Source organism: Cyclopterus lumpus, chromosome 25 (assembly GCF_009769545.1).
Source record: "Cyclopterus lumpus isolate fCycLum1 chromosome 25, fCycLum1.pri, whole genome shotgun sequence".
Lineage (NCBI taxonomy): Eukaryota > Metazoa > Chordata > Actinopteri > Perciformes > Cyclopteridae > Cyclopterus > Cyclopterus lumpus.
The window spans coordinates 2,852,525-2,874,094 of NC_046990.1; the positions used below are offsets into that span (position 1 = coordinate 2,852,525).

The window sequence follows — 21,570 nt, forward strand, 5'->3', positions numbered from 1 at the left end:
AGAAGAAAAGTACCAGTACATTGTACTTAAGTACATCACTTGAGTTAATGTTAATCAGTTATCCAACTATGGCATTTAAAAAAAAAAAAAACCATGAGGAAGCACGTTTCCGCCAACATGAGTTGTAATCTCATCAGCAGATAACAGATGACAGTGAAAATAAGGAGACACAAAGTGATGACTTCTTTAATCTTTTATCATTGCCGCTTGTCTTTAAATGCTGCTGGCTGTCTTCAATGCATTACACGTGGAGATAAGTGACAGAGTGATCTTTGCCCTCTGAGACAGTTAATCATTCAAGGAAAAGTCAAGGATTTAAAAAAGCTTGTAACAGTGAAAGTCAGAGGATTCTACCATCACCAAAGTGGCAGCATGACTACCAAGCAGTCAGAGGATGATGCACCCGGGGACGTGAGTGACGAGAGCCAAAGCACTGGACTCATGGTGAGGGTCAGGAAATTCAAGCCCAAGGAAGTTTTCACCTGGTGAGTGGACATGGGAGATGAGAGGAAGAGAAAGCATGTCGTTGTTACCCTTTGAACAGAGCCAGGCAAGCTGTTTCCCCCTGTTGTAAGTCAAAATGTCAAACGTTTCCTTTATGATTACAGTCACCACCAGTGGTGGAAAAAGTAATCAGATTATTTACTTTGGTAAAAGTACTAACCACGCTGAAAATACTCCACTACGAGTAAAAGCTAACAGCAGAATAAAGTAAAAGTACTGCAGTTAAATGTTTCCTGTCAGTGTTTTACTATTATGTATGATGTTTCTGGATTAATATCACTGCTGCATTGATGTACATGTTACTGCTGTAGATGTTTTTAACTCTTTTATATCCCTGTTGGTTAGTTTAATCTACATCAACACATCATATTGTATAAGACCATCATATGTTTGTAGCGTCTCTGTCCTGTGAGAACCACGTGTCAGATAAACACATATTCTTTCATTTTCAGGCTTTTTTAAAGAGTTTATTTAGATTAAGAAGTAGGAGCATTTTCTCAACACACAAAGGAACACTTCTCAATTCATCACAAACACTCAACATCAACACATAGAGATCAGGAGAAACAGGGTTTTCACTGGATAGAAAGGGGAGGAAAAAGGTAACTAACTGTCAGATAAATGTAGCGGAATAAAAACGTACAGTCCTTACCTCTGAGCGATGGAGTGGAGGAGGACTATACTGTTGCATGAAATGGAAATACTCACGTAAAGTACTTTGAATTTGGACTTAGTATATGTATTTAGTTACTTTCCACCACTGTTAGGTTCTCAAGATTGTTTCAAGGAGACAACATTGAAAAAGAAAAGTTTAAAGAATGTGCCGTCCTGCTCTTTCTCTCTCAGGCAGCTGGCCAAGACGTTGGCTATGGGTCAGGGTCTGGCTGTGCTCATCTGTGGGACGGCCATCACCTCCCAGTACCTGGCCACCAGCTTCCATGTGAACACACCCATGCTGCAGAGCTTCTTTAACTACGCCCTGATGTGTGTCACCTACACCCCCGTGCTGCTCTGCAGAACAGGTAACCCCACACTTAGGGTCCTGTAACATAGGAGTAATACTTTGATGATTCGTAATATTACTAAAGGTTTTTGCTTGACTTTAAGTGTTGCGTAATTCAAGTTATGTGCAAACATTCTGTCTATAAATGAATAAACTGTGTGGTGGAATGTAGCAAAGTACACATTTGAGGTACTTGAGTCTATTTCATGCCACTTAATACTACAATTCAGCAGTGGTGGAGGAAGTACTCAGATCCTTTACTAAAGTACCTTTATGTAATAATACCAAAGTTTATAAATACTACTATTCACGGAAAAATGTTAGTTAAAGTAAAGTATAAAAAAGTATAATCAGCAAAATAAACTTAAAGTATCAAATGTAAAAGTATTAATTATGCAAAATGGCTCCTTTCAGTGTTATAATATCATAGAATATGGATATTATTTAGTTTTTATGACTAACAAATACATGTACGATTTAATTGTAGTTCATCAGTGTGGTGCTATATTTGAACACTTTGTATACTACTGGGTATATTATTAGTAAAGTAAAGCATCATATTATATATATCTTGATGTAAACAGTAACTATAAGTGTCAAATAAATGTAATGAAATAAAATGTATTTCTGTAGTAGAGTATAAGTGGAAAATAGCATAAAATGGAAATACTCAAGTAAAGTACAGTTATGACAAAATTATACTTAAGTACTTGAGTAAATGTATTAAACTACTTTCCACCATTGCAATTCAGAGGTACATGTACTTTTTACTTCACTTTTCACTTTTACTATTGTTACTTTACAAATTAAGGTTTTACATATAAAACATGTCATCAGTTTATAAAATATGATGTTATAAATAAAACTACCCAACAGTTTACTGTATTAAGTACTTAAAAATGAGCTCCACCATGTCGAACTACTGTAAAATGTTCTGTACAGTAAAATACTACTAACAATAATAGTTACATTTATGAATTTGGCATATTGTTCAAAGTGACGTACATTAAATTGACAAAATGCAGCAGGGATTCAGTATGAAACTCTTCTCAGGCTATTGAAACAAATAGATGACAATACTGAAGTTCAGGGGTGTTGCCCTTTAAAACATAGGGGATGGCAATATTTTACAGATCCTGAAGAGGCGATGGTGGAAGTATCTTCTGGTGGGGCTGGTGGACGTGGAGGCCAACTACGCTGTGGTCAAAGCGTACCAATACACCACCATCACCAGTGTTCAGGTGAGTACAGGTTGTGGTGTTCATGGTTAGTCGTGAAAACAGATCATGTTTTAAACTTCAACTTATTTTCTCCCTTTACAAAGTTTGCTCTGATGTACTAAGAGAACAAAATGTCTACATTAATACAATTCCAACAACTATTTTATAATATTGTTTTTGACTTTCACTAAATTCAATCTTTCAACCAACTTCAACCATTTGTTTATTTAATGGCACTATTGTTGTGAAATTGTGTTACATTTTTTTATTATAATGCAGATTACTATTTATATACATATATATAATAATAATTACATAACAACGGTGGCACTATTTAGACAAACTGGAATTTATCAGGACTATACATATATAAATATATATATATATATATATATATATATATATTCCTGATCATGACTTTTTGATTTTCACCCGATTTTCACCCTATAAATTCCAGTTTGTCTAAATAGTGCCACCGTTGTTATGTAAACATTATATATTATGTATTTTATTAGTCTGGGATATGTTAATGATAAGCAAAATTGTATCCAACACTGCAGTTCTCATAACACAGCAGTACTGCCCTGAGTGGAAACCAGGAAAACAGCAATCTGGTGAAAATAGGCAAAAGTACAATTTTAAAGCCAGATCTGTAGATTAAGAGCCTGGCATAATAGAGTGGATAAGTATATGCTGTAAAAGACGTGGGATCATACATTGTGATTTAATGTTTTTCAATGGGGAATTTTTGTCCTTAAGGGTCTGATTTTGGCTACACCGTTTATTATGGACTTATAATAGCAGCTGAGGATGGACTTCAAACATTTGAAGCCAAAATGTCCCTATATAGTAAGGCACACAGGTGTATTTAACAGGTTTATTGAACTCTTTGCAGTAAATTCATTCAACTCTTTTATTTCAAGTCAAAATATTTTAAGTTATTAGAACTTGTGTTTCTAAGTTCAGAAACTAAAGACTAGAACATGTTACGTTGAAATAACCAGTAAAGCTTGTATATTTAGATGAGAGAAGATTCCTGTGTGGTGGTTTACTGTGTATCGTATCAGTCTTCCTTTTATTGCCCAACTCTTCTTGTTTTTGTTTTTCACTGACTTCTATGCCACCAGAATCACACACTGTGGCTCTTTGGCTCCACCTGCTGACGTAGAAATCAGCCAAGGACACTGATTGTGCACAGACTTTTAAAGATGCATTTTAAGTGCCACTTGAAATTCACTTTTGAACCCTGTGTCACCTTTTTTCACGGATTACTGTTTTTAGTGTTGATATCAATACATTTAATGTATTTATCGATGTTTGTATTCAAATGGATTTCTGTCTCCAGCTGCTGGACTGCTTTGTGGTCCCGGTCCTGATGATCCTGTCCTGGTGGGTTCTGAAGACACGATACAGTCTGATCCACTACATAGCCGTCTGCATCTGTCTCCTCGGGGTGGGGGCCATGGTGGGGGCCGACCTGCTGGCTGGACGAGACCAGGGCTCCAGTAAGAACTTCCCTCATGTGATCAGGGCCTGCATTTATCAAACTGTAAAATGTGGGATTTAAAAGTAAAAATCCTTCACTTGGACTCCACCTCACAGACTTTAAGGGGAATGTTTGCACATCAAAGTCTGTTTACGGGTGTAGAGGGACATAGTTGTATGAAGCCTTTTGTGTCGCCATAGGGAACCGTGTGAAGTCCGATAAATCTCCTCTACTGAGTCAGTGCCGGTTGAGTCTGAAGATATTAGTCGCTACTACATTAGCCACCACTAAAATAACCCATCTGAATCTCTGGCCAAAACGTCAGTGACCAAGTTGCATTGTGGGTAATGTAGGCATTCTGACAGGACTGTGTAGAGTGAAACAAGACAATATCTCTATTGTAGCCGATTAGAAGCTACTTAAAAGGAACAGTGTGTAGGATTAAAGGGAATGTATCGGCAGAAGTTATATTTCATAAGTATTTTTACTCACTTGAAACTGAGCGGCCGTGTTTTGTTAGAATAAGCCCTACATATCTATGTCCTCTTCATGGAGGGGTGAGGTAAGGGGTATTCAGGTAAATGCTACTAACTCCTACACGTTGTTCCTTTGGAAGAAAAAAAACCTCACCTTATTGCAGCATGAAGAAAATCGGTGTAATTCTGACAATGTTGGACCACAGAAATGTTACGTGTCCCCTCTCGTCTCCTCAGCCTCGAACATCCTGCTCGGGGACGGTTTGGTGCTGCTCAGTGCCTCGCTGTACGCGGTGTCTAATGTGTGTCAGGAATACACCGTGAAGAACCTCAGCAGGGTAGAGTTCCTGGGCATGGTCGGCCTGTTTGGCACCATCATCAGCACCGTACAGATGTAAGTGTGAGCTGGTGTGAACGGGACTTAGGACTCATTCGACATTACGGTTAATCTGGCGTTTTGTCTTTCCTTTACCCAGGGTGATCCTGGAACGTAATGAAGTGGCTAACATCCAGTGGAGCTGGCAAGTCGGTGAGTATCTGGAAAGAAGCACCGTTGAGACAAAACGAAAGACTAAAGTACAGCGCCGCGCAAATATTTCACCTCCCTTGGTTCAATTTATTAATTTTGAGATGCAAAACTATATTTTAGTACGGCTCGATATTGCTTGGATAAAGATATAAAAGGCCTAGAAGATCAGCGATTTCCCACCTCGTAAAAAAATAAGTTGAGCATGTAGGGGCAATAACTTGGCTAATCTTTGACCTCATATTGACCTCTGTTGATGACCTACAGGGGCTGACTAAGGAGTCACAGAAAGACTCAGAGAAACACAGCTCTGATACTGTTGATCCAGTAATAGAAAAGTAATTATTGTTCTCCTGAAAAGTAATCCACGTGCAGTTTTAGGAGTATTTGTGGTGTACAAAGGTTAGCACAAAGGCTGGAAACAGGTAAGCTTGTTAGGAGGCTTGTTAGTCCTCTTTTTATCCAGGAGTCAGCTGGGTTTTTTGCTCGCATTGTGCAAAACCAGCAGCTTTTCAGACATAGAGTATATAAACACCACAAGGCTAAACATGTTCCAGATCTCTGCCCTCAACTGGTTAAGATGGCTAATACGCATACTTCCTTTATGTCGGACTGCTCCTTTTGCTATTTAAGTTGTCACTTTGAACTAAGAGTTGGGTATCTCTCCTCTCAGGGCTCCTGTTCTCTGCCTACGCGCTGTGCATGTATACTCTGTACAGCTGCATGCCCGTAGTGGTGAAGCTGAGCAGCGCCACCGCCGTGAACCTCTCCCTGCTCACCGCCGACCTCTTCAGCCTCTTCTGCGGGATCTTCCTCTTCCAGTACAATGTGAGCAGACATGAATACTCACTAGAGCACCAAATGTGGATCAATCCGCTGCTGAAAGTAGTCCCCAACAAATGCACTTATGCACTTGCCACAGACACAGTGTTAGGGCGGAGAGAAATGAGAGACTCGCCCGCCTCTCCGGGTCTCAACAACCTTCTGGATGTTATAGTGATACAGCAGCATTAATGAATACAAATATGTGTTAAAGTGTAATCTCAATGTCATGTCGCTCAGCCGCATGCATATGCACAGTTTAGGAAATTGTCGGTGCAAAGTCCGGCTTCAAAACGGACAGAATATTTTTTTCCGAAAACGCCACTTTGGCAATAATTCACCCTGATTTTTCTTCTGCTTCCCTGAGTAATCAAGTGAGGAATATTAACTTGAATATCTTGTATTTTATGCAATATATATATTTTATTTATATATATATATATGTATATATATATTATTTATATATATATATATATATATATATATATATGAAATGATTTATATCTGCTCCACCTTATTTTCAGATTAAATTCTATTACCAGACTATATAATATGATATGCTTTGAATGATGATTTGCATCTGTCATGGTTAAAAGTCAAAAGTTGATTTACATATATCTATATATATATAGATATATATATATATATATATAGATATATGTGTATATCTTAACACACATTTCTCCTACTTCACTGAAAAGTAAATTGTCAGTGAATATGTGCTAGTTTCCCATTTGTGTAAGTTGCATACTAGACCGTGATTGGCTCCAAACTGGTGGTGATTTCATAAATCCTGCAGGTGCATGCATGTGTTAAAGTCCGCCCCTGTGGAGACAAAACTAAAAAATGCTTTGCAATATATTGAAAATAAACCCACCGTAATAGAGATGAAGTGTATTAATATCCCCTTACATCAACATCACCTTTGTTCATATGCTCTCAGTTCACTGGGCTCTACCTGGTCTCGCTGGTGGTCATCCTAATCGGCTTCATCGCCTTCAACGCCGTGCCAACACCCATGGACTGCGCAGACCCCGCCACCTCCTCCTCCATCTGTGAGGAAGCTTACGTCCCCGCGGCCGATCCGAATGACCTCACCAAGCGGGAGGTGGCCGTGAAGATCACCGCTGAGGAAGAGGAGCAGCAGGGGTGTGGAGAGACGGAGGAAAGGTTGGATGAAAAGCAGAGACGTAGAGGGAAGAAGGAGAGCGCATCAGGACCATCACAGAGCCTCAGAAGAGGATGTTGTCAAAGAGCCTCAGACGAGGATGTTGTTGGTGTTGGACGCACCACTAAAATGTGAACTCCAGCATGAAAAACTGTCAATATATTGTATATTTTTTACTCACATACACATTTACCGTTGTCCCCAAAAGCAAGGCGAGTCCCCACAATGTGACTGCGTAAACAGAAATATGTCCCCACAAGCCTGGAAAAACAGGCCCACAAGCTTACATATGCTCAAACACTTATGTCACTAAGCAAATGTAGGTGTTACAACTAATTGATAATGATTATATGAAATAGGGATTTGTTTATAATATGAATAGGATTTTAACAGGCTTTGTCTTTGTGGTAATTTTCTTTGGTTGTTTTGCCCCATTTAAAGTAGTTTTTCTGTCTCTTTGCAGTTGCAATATATGTCATCTGTTTGCATCTCTTTGGGATTTTATTTTTATTTTTCTTAGTTCATTTTGAGTTTCTTCTTTGTTGATATGTATCCACTTCATTGACATTTGTGTAAGTGAAGGCCAGGGGAGCTCTGGCTCTTTGAGCCCCTGAACCTGTGTCCGGTAAGCCCGATAAGAAATCACATTCAACAATGTGTCCAATTTCATATTTTAGCATTTCTTTCACATCAAACCCTTTTTTGTGTGTGTTTAGGACTGTAACTTGTGATTATTTTATTATTAATTTGTCTGGAAATTACTTTCTCGATTGATTCATTATTTGGTCAATAAAATATCTGATATTTTGTAAAAGTCTATACAATATTGGTCCATGGGTGGTAATTCACATTTTACGAGAGTGCAAGTTGACATATTTTGATGTTTTGTTTTGTTTTGTTCAACCAATAGATTGAACCCTAAAAGACTCAGTTTGCCATCATGGCAGATAATTAAAACCAGCAATCAATCATGATTGACAACTATTTTCAGTTCTTTTTATGAATGCTTTAAGCTATACAAATAGACAGTGGTACTGTACTGTAACTATGCTGTGTACTTTACTTGAGTATTTCCCTATTACATACTTACATACTCATGCTCAAGTAAAATCTTGAACATGTAGTTGTAATGGAGTTACTACAGTGTAGTATTCTACTTCACACATTTTGGGACATAAACATATTCATTTTCTAGCGGAGATCTAGATGATTAACTAGTTTAGCATCAAGACTGGAAACAGAGCAAAAGAGTTATATCTTTTTTTTTGTTCCATAACCAAAATATGCATTGAGAGAAAAAGAAAATAAATCTTATTCAAGTATAATGTTGAAGAGTTTTCAAAAACATTATTACAGATTTGACATGTTTGAAGATTTGCTTGAATCTGTTTGTTTGAAATTAACAGATGGTAATTTCTTTAAGAAATGAATTCCATGAATGTAAAATGTGGCTAAAATAACATATTGTTCATTGCCTACCAACATGTTTAAAAATTTGGGCTGAACAGAATGTCAAATTAGCGTCAATATAAATATAATGACCATAGACAATAACATCCTACTGCTTCCGGTGAATTCTTTCAAAATACACTACCAAAACTTAAGCAACCCAAATGTAAGTAATGTAAAGTGAGTGTGCATTCAGGTCAACGTCTACGACGGGGTTCTTTGTGAGAAACCTTAGTAGCAAGGCTCCTAAAATGAAGCATGTATCCTGGCTCGTGCTCGTTACCGACCGTCCTCAAGTCTTCCGTGTTGACAAACGTGACGTCACTGTGAAGCGTCGTTAGGTGGGGCGGGGGCTGTGTTGTTACTGCTGTAGTCGTGAAGACTTATTCTATACCGTTCAGCCTTGGATTAAAACGAAGGAGAGCATTTCACACCCTCGACTCCGCAAAGGGTCCAGCTGTTTGCTAGTCTGCTCCGAGTCAACATGGGGAGCTGCTTAACGGTGGGGCCGAACGAAGCTCTGGTGGTCTCCGGTGAGTCGTTCCCCTCGTTACCGAACGAACGACGCTCGGCTAGCTGTCATCTCGACAGCAGGGCTAACGGACTAGCGGGTGTCAGAGGCGAACTGGGACATGTTTACCGTGCTCTTGTTTGTAGGAAGATAGCTTTGATGCTAATGCTAATACAAGGCAGCGACGGTTTGCATTACTAGCGGTCGTCAAACTACGATACAACCGTCACTGACACGTAACAGCTAATTATTAAACGCGTGTAAATAGTAGCTATCAGAGCTGCTGCCTGTGGGAGCAGTCTGTCTCTTCGTGTAGGCCGCTGGTGTAACTGAAGGGGGCGGGGTTGCTTATCCTCATTAACTCCTGCTATAATGTAACGTTAGCTGTGATTCATTAGTGGCACATCATATCACAACGCTGCCGCACAGCAGGGTCTCCAGATATGGAAAACAGCAATGGGTACTTTTGGCCCATGGCCACCAGTTGCTAGTAATGGAACGTAACTAAGTACTATACTTGAGTACAATGTTGACACACTTAAATATTTTTATTTTGTGCTATCTTCTATTTAACTTTATTTCAGAGGGAACTACATTAATTTGACCTTTTACATTAAAAAAAATATGATACGGTTATGCGATATGATGCAGCACTATACTACCAATGTACCCAGTAGTATAGATGGTATCTGAAATTGGTTCCAACATGACAAACTACAGTAGCATTAAAGTGCTCTTACATGTGTTGGCTAGTGATACAAACTGAATCATATCATTTCCAATAATAATATAGCACTTTCAAAGGACATCAATCAATCAATCAATCAATCAATCAATCAATCAATCAATCAATCAATCAATCAGAAGACTGCTCAGAAAGCGTTGTCTTAATGCAACTGTTCCTCTTCCCTTAGGTGACTGTTGTAGCTCTGATGCAAAGACCTACGCCGTGGGAGGCTGGGCCTGGGCTTGGTGTCTCATCTCGGACACCCAAAGGTGACAACATAGTCAAAACATAATGTATTCTCCATATATGATATCTCAAAACGGAGTTGACTTTCAGTAGCTCCTTGAAATGCTTTCGTGGCAGATAAGTGGATTATGATATTGAAAGCCCTCTCTTCAAATGTGTTCAGACCACAGCTGAAATGGGCTTTTGTTTGTCAGTGCCATTATCTAAAGACTTGTCTGTAAACAAGTGGAAGAGGAAAGCTGGTCTTCCATACTTTACCACTGTAACATGCTGCGCTGTCGTTTCTAATGCAAACTGGTACAACGGTCTCCTTTTCAGCCTACAACATTCACATTTTTGTAAGATGAGTAGTTGTGCTTGACTGTAAAAATGTGCATTGTCCTGTTAAATATTTAATGTCACAAGACGGGGCATTTCTCTGGTACTTTTTGCCGCAGTTGCCGTTGGCTGTTCGATCTCTGCTGGGAGACTGAGCATTTTATCGCAGCCGTTTTATATTCAACAGCGCTGTTCATCAGTCCAGTCGCATGTCGTTAAAGACGTTCGCCTTCAGGTGTGGTCGGACAAGAAGTTGTTATAAAACTATTTGTTACAGTGATGCATACCCCGATCTTTTACTGTGGAGTAATATTTTTCAAAAGATAAGAAAGCTGTATGATGCCCAAACAGTATACAAATCCTCAAAATACTATTAGATTTCCATTAATTATACTACTCCGTTAACATTTAGTTGTGTGCATCTGACATTCTGTGTGACTTAAAGTGGATTAAGACCTGGAGTGGATAAAAAAATGTCCCGGATCATCAATAGACCACCGGATGTTTATATATAACTGGTGTTGTTTATTGTTGCATTTTTTCAGTCAGTTTTTCAAATACTGTAGTTAAATATTGCAGACTTTATAAGTTCTGTTTATTTGTACCTCTCTTTGTTCAGCTTTGTTAGCTGTGTGTTTATTTCTGTGTATGTACAACGAAAGAGCCATAAAACCGGACTCAAATTCCTTGTCATGTGTGCGCATACTCGACCAATAAAGCGCAATCTGATTCTTATTCTGATTCTAATGCACAACCAGCGTCAAATTCTCAGCATCCAAACTAAAATTAGCATTTAACAACTACAGACTGTATTATATTATTCCACAGCTTGCTCTTATCATGTTCTTTCTGTAGGATAACCCTTGAAATCATGACTCTGCAGCCCCGATGTGAGGATGTGGAGACAGCAGAGGGGGTGGCCATCACTGTCACAGGGGTAGCTCAAGTAAGGCCGCATGCCAGTGTCGCCCACATGGACCAGTCTGACTGAATCTCAATGTTTAATACTCACTGAAATGTGTCTTTAGCGCAGAAAATTAAAAAAAACTGTCATGTGCATAAAGCTTGAATCTGATATGTTGGTTACTTGTTTTATGATAAAATACTGTAGTTAAATATTGCAGAGTTTATACTCTTTTATTGAGGCAAAGTTGCTTGGATGCTTGTGTCGAGACAATATTAAACATTTGAGACCTTTGGCCTCTCTCGTTAAATAAAAAAAGTATTTTTGTTGAAAGATGTGTTATTATAATAAATCGGTGTATTAGCACTTATATGGAATAAACAAAATGGAATAATATCCAGCTCTTATTACCACTTATCTAGTTAGTATTTATCCTAATTATTTGTTTTTCTTTACCTCCCAAATGAGAGTTCGGTCTGTCATCAGATCAGCTGACGTGACTGTGTCTTCTTCAGGTGAAAGTGATGACGGAGCATGACCTACTGGCAGTAGCCTGTGAGCAGTTCCTGGGGAAATCAGTTGTGGAGATCAAAGCTGTGGTCCTGCAGACTCTGGAGGGACACCTGCGCTCCATTCTAGGTACGGACAGACATCGCATTCAAACAATTGTTCTTGTTAAAAGTCGGAGACCTGAATTGTTTTCTGACATGCCTGTGTAAATATTTTATCGAGTGGTTTTGGATCGCAACAAATATTTATTTTCATCTTCACTCAATCTGCTGATTTTGTTGTTGTTGTGTGGATGCATCTTCATGTAGAAAAAAGGCCTCATCAAATATCGTCTTCAACTTTCTTCTTTTGTTCAAAACCAAAAACATATTCAGCTAAACAGTTCAAATTGACACATTTATTTAACAACAAATTGTCTTTGCCCGAGATTGATTTGTGGCATTAGTGCAGTATTCTTTAGGAATATTATTTAAAATATTAAATTAAAGACTACTTGCTTCTCCAAAGGGTGAAGAAAACTCTGCTGCTCTTGTTTTTACATAAACCAAATAAATCTCTATAAAAAATTAAAGAATACACAAGACTGCTGCTAGTTTGTGGAAAGCAGCATGTCAAACGGCACATGTGGAAATGTGATGTGGAGCTACTGACAGCGCCTCTCTTTTGCAGGTACCTTGACTGTCGAGCAGATTTATCAGGACAGGGACCAGTTCGCCAAACTGGTGAGGGAGGTAGCGTCTCCCGACGTGGGCAGGATGGGCATCGAGATTCTCAGCTTCACCATCAAGGTGGGTTGGCTACGACGAATGATACCTGGCACTCTTGACAGTGAACCAAAATGCCTGAAGAAAGTTCTAACTGAGCAAAGATGTGTCAAAATGATACATATCAGCATGGATTTTGACTTGAAAGCAGCATGTATTTAAATCGATGTGTGGTCTCGATTCAAGAACAACCCTGTAGGCCTGTTCAGCCTGTGATCCTCCTCAATAATGGCGGACCTCGATATATTTCTGGGTAACGGGTCTGAAGACAGAGGAGCGAGGATAAGAAGAAGCATTATTAAGGATTCAAGGATAATTTATTGTCACTATGCAACACAGGGAAGCGCAACAAAATGCTGTTGTCGTCCATTTTTAAACATTTTCAAAACATGATAAACAAAACAAAAACGGCAGTAAATTCCTGTAGTGCGTCTTTTGACGTTGCATCAGGAGAAATGTAAACGGCAGCAACAAAACAATTCTCTGAACGACATCTTCACATTAAAAACTTGACATCAGGAAAACATTGTCCATCAACTTTGACTGTTTGAGCCCAAAGCATTATCATGTGAACACAGGGTCCACCTCCTCTCGTCCCACCGGACTTCTGCACTCTGTTCCGCTGTCCGCCCGTCAAGTTCAGCTTGTCTCTGAAGATGTGGGCTCAACAGTCACCGACCTCCCGCTCATCAATCTTATTTTTCTGCAACTGATTATCAGACAGCCAGCAGGAGCATGCTGGGTAGTGGATTAGCCTCAGGGTTAGTTTACCTCCCATCTCGGCTCTCCTCCCTGGACCAGCTATTTGGGTCTGATAAAATCAAACAAGCTCTTATGGCACTATTTCCGAAGGTTTGATTCACATTATTAAAATACTATTTGTTTTTAAATATTTTTGGCCATAATAACTGTAGGGTGAGCATTTGATACGGCACACCCCCAGTGGGGGTCAGATCAGTCTCAATAATTGCAAATGCACACAGAGAGATTTACAAATGCAAACACAAAGATTTACAAATGCGCACAGAACAATTTACAAATATGTTTAATTTACAAATGCACACAGAATGATTTACAAATAAATTAGACTCACAAATGCACGCAGAACGACGTGTCTGTGTTTATTTATTTGTCAATCTCACTGCATTTGTTTGTGGATTCTTCACATGTGTGTGTACGGATTTATGAGACTCCCCTGTCGTGGCTAGATCCGCAAATGCGTTTTTTCAACATAGCCAATCAGATGTCGCCCTCATTTTCAGCCAATCACATGAGCGCATCTCCCCCTCCCCTCCACACGGGGCTGCCAGCGTTACAGTTGCGCAATTTGCAGAGGGATACACAATTAATGTACACCCCCCCCCCCCCATTGTTGTAAGTCATTGAAAGTTCGGTATAATCTTGTAAATCTTGTAGAAAATCTTGGCGCGGCACGAATGACGCGAATAGAGCGAAGCGAAAAGTTCGCCCGCTGTCATTCAGACGTCGTCGGTGAAAGTCACCGAGCTGTGATGTTATGTATAAATATATACATGTTATGAACCCAAACACGAGGGCGTTAGATGTTCCGACGTTTATGGGATGTCCACAACAAGTATAAAGCAGAAATAGTGGATGACGGAAGTTATAACCGTTTCCACGGAGTAAAGCTACGGAGATAAGCCACGCCCCTCTAAGGCGCAAATAAAGTGAATGACGCTCATGTGATTGGTTGAAAATGAGGGCGACATCTGATTGGCTACAGATAGGTCTGTTTTTAAAAAACACATTTGTGGATCTAGCCACAGCAGGGGAGTCTCATAAATCCCTACACACATGTGAAGCAATCCACAAACAAATCAGTGCGATTGACAAATAAATAAACACAGACACGTCGTTCTGCGTACATTTGTGAGTCTAATTTATTTGTAAATCCTTCTGTGTGCATTTGTAAATCGAACATATTTGTAAATTGTTCTGTGCGCATTTGTAAATCTTTGTGTTTGCATTTGTAAGTCTCTCTGTGTGCATTTGCAATTATTGAGACTGATCTGACCCCATAGACTACAGCTGAGCGGCAGACCGTGTGTGTTCATTGGCTAAGCAGTACGGTGGGGATCACTCAAACATGAGTTAGCAGCCACCCGTCTTGTTTTCAAATCTATCGAATATGTTTTTATCTATAATCAGGCTGCTGCTCATTAGAGACGTTGTCTCTGGCTGTAACGATGGACTGGCTGGAGACTCCCTCCTCTTGTGCACTCCAGTGTTGTTGATCAGAACTAATTGAAGTGTGCTGCAGACACCGCGGTTGACCGCACCCCTCTGCTGAAAGCCCAGAGTCCATTTCTTTCACATCAGTGAGTCCAGATGGTTTTTCTGTGACGTGTCAGGACCAGATTAGCGCATTAGTGGAGGCCTCAGACATTTGTGGTTTGTCTTTATCTTATGTATTTGGTGTAGATGATATTTGTGAAAATGGGACGATCCTTTTATTGGGTTGTCGGACACAGCTGAGCCCCTTGGAATCAAACGGTTCCTGTGAATAAGGCGTTAGCTTTTGCAGGTAACTCTATCGGTGCAGGCGTGGAAAATCAATAAGCTGTTGTGAAGCACAGATAGAAGGCATATGTGTCCCATTCAGTGTTGAAAGAAACGGGATATTTAGGTATTCACTACATATTTCTGATTAATAATGTATATGTAATACTTCTCTTGAGTCCAGCCTTTTCGTGAGACTTTATTATATTATGATCACTGCATCCACCGACCATTTCACTCACACCTAAATTCAATTTTGACAAAAAGAAACAAATCTATTATGTTTAGTGTGTATCTATTACAATCTCACTTTTATGTTGACTAAGATAATTATGTTCTTATATTTAATTTTTTTTACCTTTTCATTTATTAAGGGGGAGTTTCCCTGACAGCAATGTGCTCTTTCAGTAACGCCCTGGTACACATGGAAGCTGCCCAGTACAAACACAGTTTAATCTGCTGCACACTGAGTTAAGGGCCTTGCTCAAGGGCATCTCAGTGGTGGCAATGGGGGAGGGGCAAGCGCTGTCACATTCCCCCGCCTGGATTTACCCTCCCGGTCCGGGGAATTGAACTGACAACCTTTTTGGTCACAAGCACTCTTCTTTAACATTTGGACCACCACCACTGCCTCCTCACATGAAGCTCACACCTGTTTGTCTGTGCTCGCAGGATGTGTATGACAAACTGGATTACCTGAGCTCTCTGGGGAAGGCCCAGACTGCAGCCGTGCAGAGGGACGCCGACATCGGCGTGGCCGAGGCAGAGAGGGATGCTGGGATACGGGTAAGGATGCTTTAGCGGGGTCGCAGACTGTGACAGGTGGATCCTGTTGTGCACAACAACCAACTCCTTTACTTCTTCATCGTCTCACAGGAAGCAGAGTGTAAGAGAGAGATGATGGACGTCAAATTCCAAGCTGACACCAAGATGGCCGACTCCAAACGGGAACTGGAGCTGCAGAAAGCTTCTTTCAACCAGGAAGTCAACACTAAGGTGATGTATGAAACTAGCAAGTCTCAAACATAAGGTGTGTATGTGTGTGCACGTTTTGGAAGTGCGTGACAAGTCTTACTCGCTGCCGTTTTCAGAAAGCGGAGGCCCAGCTGGCGTACGAGCTGCAGGCAGCCAAGGAGCAGCAGAAGATTCGCTTGGAGGAGATCGAGATCCAAGTGGTGCAGAGGAAGAAGGAGATCACCATCGGGGAGAGAGAGATCGATCGGATGGACAAGGAGCTCATCGCCACAATAAAGAGGCCTGCCGAGGCGGAGGCCTACAAAATGCAGCAGCTGGCAGAGGGTCACAAGTGAGTGAGAAAGCCAGTTAAAGGGGCATCAGACAGTTTTATGAGCTTTTCGACCAGTATTGCTTTTAACCTTTGTAGCTGGCACGCCGTGTGAATTTAATTAGCTTGTGAGCAGTACAAACATTTGTAGGTTGGAGAAGGAGAATCTGGTGTTTGAAATGCCAGCTGACTGGAAGTTTTAGTTTCAAAACATCACTGGGAGATATTTACTAAGGAAACAAACAGGTCAGCGTTTTGCACAGGTAAAGGGAGAAAAGCACCACAGCCTGCAGAACGTTTGGGTTCAAGCGAAACGTTTTTTAAGGTCGTCCCTGCTGAGCAACTGCATCTGACATAGCTAGGTATGTTAACTTACAAGACCTGTCTTATTTTCTTCTCTGTATATTTAGTATTGCGTTTTAATAAGAAAGCAAAACTATTTCTTATCCGATTATCTGATTAATTGAAGGAATAATTGGGAGAATAATCGATAGCTGCAGCTTCTAGCTTTGGTCTCGCTTTTATAAAGCTAGCTTTGGACCTTTTTGCTAAATACATTAGTATTTTGAGCTCTTGGCCAGATTTCAGTCAGGTAAATGTTTTTAAAGATTTTTTTTTTGCGACGCATAAAATAATGCCCTCAGAAACTGTATTACATTGTGTGGCAGCGGATGGAGCGGGGGTGTGGTTCAGGGACGAGGATGAGGTCTAATCAGCCACAGCTGGGGTTAATCTGTGTGTGTGTCTCTTCCCAATAAAGAGCAGTAGCGACTGAGAAGCGAGGAGAGGAGCGGGAGGCGAGAGGTCGCATTCGGTCGCCATACAGCGGTGATGGTACGAGACTCACGGGGTAACGGGTTACCCCGTGAGTCTCGTACTGAACAGAGGCAGCAACACGGATTGTTACGGTTAAAAAAAACAACTTTTATTAACATGCAATGTACTATCACCGTTATATGGCGACCGCCTCCCGCTTCTCAGTCGACACAGACACACACACACACAGATTAAGTCCAGCTGTGGCTGATTAATATGAGGTTAGATCAGCCTCAATAATTGCAAATGCACACAGAGAGACTCACAAATGTGAACAGAACAATTTACAAATATGTTCGATTTACAAATGAACACAGAACGATTCACAAATACCTTTCAATGCACACATAAATAAATTACGATTTATATAAATGTAAAAGAAAAACCGCAAATACATTTCTGAATTTCTATGTGGATTCTTCTATTTGTTTGTGGATTTGTATGTATTCATTTGTCAATCGCACTGCATTTGTTTGTGGATTGCTTCACATGTGTGTGTGGTACTATGAGATGTGATTGGTTGAAAATGAGGGCGACATCTGATTGGCTACAGATAGGTCTGTTTAAAAAACGCATTTACAATTTTCTCATAAATACTCTCCCCCCGTCCCCTGTCCTCCTCTGCGTCAGGACGAAGACGGTGCTAATTGCCCAGGCTCAAGCAGAGAAGATCAGGAGGATCGGCGAGGCAGAGGCGTGCTCCATCGAAGCAGTGGGCAAGGCAGAGGCTGAGAGGATGAGACTGAAGGCCGAGGCCTACCAGCTGTATGGAGAGGCAGCCAAGACGGCTCTGGTCCTCGAGGCCCTGCCCATGGTAAAACATAGACGTGTTCTTAGAAGCGCCATAATGCACATCCAGCTCATCGAACCACTTGTAGTTTTGTTCAAGATAACTCTTATTTTGAGTTTACTGGTATGTTCATGCATACTTTTTTTTAGAAGAAATCAGTACATGAATATAAAGAAAAAAACGTCCCCAATTACTTTATTTGTAAAAAAAAAAAAAACCGGGCTACCATTGGCGTTAAATGGATAGTTTGACATTGGCTTATCTTAAACGGCCTTCCTGTGTCTACATCTAATAAATCAGCCTTTGAATCATCTTATGTTATATCATATTTTTTTAATAACCTCAGAATCCCGCCACACAGGCACCTATAAAGCTATATCGTGGTTTGTTAGCTTTCAAAACTAGCATGCTCTGTTTTTGATGGAAAATGGATCGCCACAATTCCTTCATCTCAATGATTCATGAGGCTACAACTGTATCATGTATCGCACGATCTCGGTGCATGACGTTATTTACAGCTTACAGTAATCACTTAACCGTGTCTTTACAGATTGCTGCCAAGGTGGCGGCGCCATTAGCCAGGACCAGCGAGATCGTCATCCTGGGTGGGGAGAGCAACCGCATAACGAGTGAGGTCAACCGCCTGTTGGCTGAACTTCCTGTGTCTGTCAATGCTCTTACTGGAGTGGATCTGTCAAAGGTAACGTTAACACTTAACTTCTCAACAACAATTTACGTCTACTAAAAATGCAGATAGTTACTATAAAGTTTTAATGTGACAACATTTTGAAAAGAACCCTCCAGTTTGTCTTACCTTTTTGTTTCATCCAGAAAAATACCAGATACCCTCTGAGGACAATGCCAATATACTTATACTTATCAATATAGTTAATTTTTTTAAATGTGTCTTTTTTGTTTTTCAATCAATTCAGTGCATTAGATGGTGGGTTTTTAACTGTTTGCCCCAAATCTGAGCCTAAAAGGAGTTGAAATCAGCCAAAAAGAAGCAAAAAAAGTCAAATGTAGGTTGGATAATCCGTTCCTTTTTCTTATTCTTTTTCTTTATCCTCGACAGATCCCGTTCCTGCAGAAGATGACCAACGCTCAAGCCTGAAAACCCGGCGACCACACACGACTCCAGTATCTGTTGTATGCACTCTGATGGACTGCCTTTAATACACTTGAAGAATTGTGTTGTTTTATACGTATACTGTATACCAAGTACATTTTGGAAACCTCTGGTGCCTTACTTTATACAGGGCCAGAATATCTGAACGCACTGCTGCTCATTCAAAAGATTATTATTATTATTATTTTTTTGGTTTGACACAGGACCATTTTGTGCTGTGATTTTTTTATTTATTTTTTTATGTATTTGAATCGTATATATTAGTCAGTTTGCATGAAATACCATCAAAAAGAAGAGCTGCTATTGGACTGGTGTGAAGGCAGGCGTACCTGCTGCATCTCATGCTAACACCCAGTCTCTGGTGTTTGTACATCAGGGCTCTGCTTCTTTGGACCACAAGGTCTCTGCTCTCACTTCTTAAATTCCGCATGCTGCAGGCCTTCTTGATTTGTGCGCCTCTTTCTTTATTGTAAGATACATCTCCGTTCACAATATTTTCCTTTGTATATTGTACATGTTGTAATTTTTAACTATTTATGACATTTTCTGTGTGGATTTTTATAATTTTTACAATGTTGCAGGTGCTCACAATCTTATAAGAAGCCCTCCCATCCTTGTGTAAATGCTGTCTGTTGCCCTGAAAGAAGTTTAAGCCTCTACAAACCGTTGATATCAGGCTCAATACATATGATTATTATTTATATGCTGGCAGGGAAACAGGATGCAAAATCCGATTTGAGCTTGTGGCCCTTTGATATTTATTGTGAGTTTAAATGTAAAGGTTAGTTTTTTGGGCCTTGATTAAAAAAATTAGTATGTATTTAAAAAATGAAATAAAAAGATTTAATGGGCAAATTATCAAAAATGACCGGCTTGGAGTTTTGTGAAATTAGTATAGAGCGTGGAAAAAAGCTTAATGTGAATAGATTCTGAAAATGAAAAGGCCAAACGGTGATGCCAAATAGAATAGATTGTCTTTTCATTCTCATTTCATGAGAAGGACTTGGGGATACTGCAAAGTTCATCACCAGATATCCATAGTCTGACACGGTGCGTCAACAAGCCAAACTTTTCAGAGAAACTTGCTAATTTATTTTCAATGTTTGCGCACGTCTGCATTGATTTGTTTTTGTTCTGTTTTTTATAACTGTGACATGAAATATAGAAGGATCTTAAAAGGACTACTTTAACTTATCAAACCATGTTTTATCTATTTTAATAAGTGATGTGTTTGTAAATGGTCACCATGCTTTGTTGTTTTCGAGGTCTAATGCACCAACATGTTATGCGTCAGTGCAGGAGTAGGAAAGGTTTTTAGAAAGAAAAAGGGAGTTGGCAGGTACAGAAAACTATCGAGCTTGACTCCGATGAAATGTATTTCACCCACTTAGACACTTCCAGAAGAACTGACTCCTGCTCGCCTCTTCTCAAAGCTGTGAAGAGCTGAACTCGCCCACCCCAAACTAGCTGGACAGCGCTCTTTAGTTTTGAGCCTTGTAGCTCAGGAAGGTGACAACAAAAAGTAGTGGTAGTTTTATGTACGGTTTAAGAAGCGGCCAGTATGAGCATACTGACACTGAATTCACAGAGGACTGTTACTATTATTGTTGCTGTTTGTGCTTCTCCTGAGTTGATTTCTATTTCTATTATTCTTTGCTGATATAGTGACTCGACAAATACTGTGACCACAATGTCCTGTGTGTGTGTGTGTGTGTGTGTGTATATATATATACATACACACACACACACATGACATCTTTGTGTTATATTCCTAATGTTATTTACAACACGTACACTGTATGTCTCGAATGGCCATGAACTCCTGTATGCTCTTGCTGCATGTCATACGTCTGTACTTGGAATAATTCATACACTCTCAGCTAATTGTCATTATAATAAATTGAAGAATGCCATTATTTATTTATTTATTGCCATTTACAGTTTTGTAACGTTTATTTGATTTATAACTCTTTTTACTCCTGACTGCTTCTTAATCTTGGTTCAAGTCATGGTGATGTACAATGTCATTTATTTACATATATGAAAGTCGTTTAAATAAAACCAGTCAAAGTCTTCATTGCTTCATTTATTTAATTTATTGTCAGTTTTGGTTACATATATATATATATATATATATATATATATATATATATATAATGTTTACATAACAACGGTGGCACTATTTAGACAAACTGGAATTTATAGGGTGAAAATAAAAAATGTATGTAAATAAGTAAAGACTTCATTGTGATCCTTTTATCTTTTTATATCAAATCCATTGAAGGTGCTGTAAAGTAATTTAGTAAATTATAATATTATGTAATACTGACAGGGGTCATACTGCATAATGAGGTGACTGCTTTTTGATACTTAAAGTACCTTTATGGTGCTAGTAT

At 39.7% G+C, this 21,570-nt stretch overlaps 2 protein-coding genes across 2 annotated transcripts; both read left to right on the forward strand.

Annotated features, from left to right (window-relative positions):
* Window positions 1–372: 372 nt before the first annotated feature.
* On the forward strand, window positions 373–7,340 carry LOC117727938 (solute carrier family 35 member F2-like). The gene is made up of 8 exons (XM_034528488.1): window positions 373–485; window positions 1,351–1,526; window positions 2,621–2,748; window positions 4,073–4,232; window positions 4,927–5,083; window positions 5,166–5,218; window positions 5,889–6,043; window positions 6,981–7,340. The coding sequence occupies exons 1-8, from the start codon at window positions 373–375 to the stop codon at window positions 7,338–7,340; spliced, it is 1,302 nt and encodes a 433-aa protein (XP_034384379.1).
* Window positions 7,341–8,977: 1,637 nt separating this feature from the next.
* LOC117728117 (flotillin-2) lies at window positions 8,978–21,249 on the forward strand. The gene is made up of 11 exons (XM_034528850.1): window positions 8,978–9,187; window positions 10,080–10,161; window positions 11,312–11,402; window positions 11,876–11,999; window positions 12,540–12,658; window positions 15,827–15,940; window positions 16,031–16,150; window positions 16,246–16,460; window positions 17,886–18,069; window positions 18,596–18,745; window positions 19,121–21,249. The coding sequence occupies exons 1-11, from the start codon at window positions 9,139–9,141 to the stop codon at window positions 19,157–19,159; spliced, it is 1,287 nt and encodes a 428-aa protein (XP_034384741.1). The 5' UTR covers window positions 8,978–9,138; the 3' UTR covers window positions 19,160–21,249.
* The last annotated feature ends 321 nt before the right edge of the window (window positions 21,250–21,570 follow it).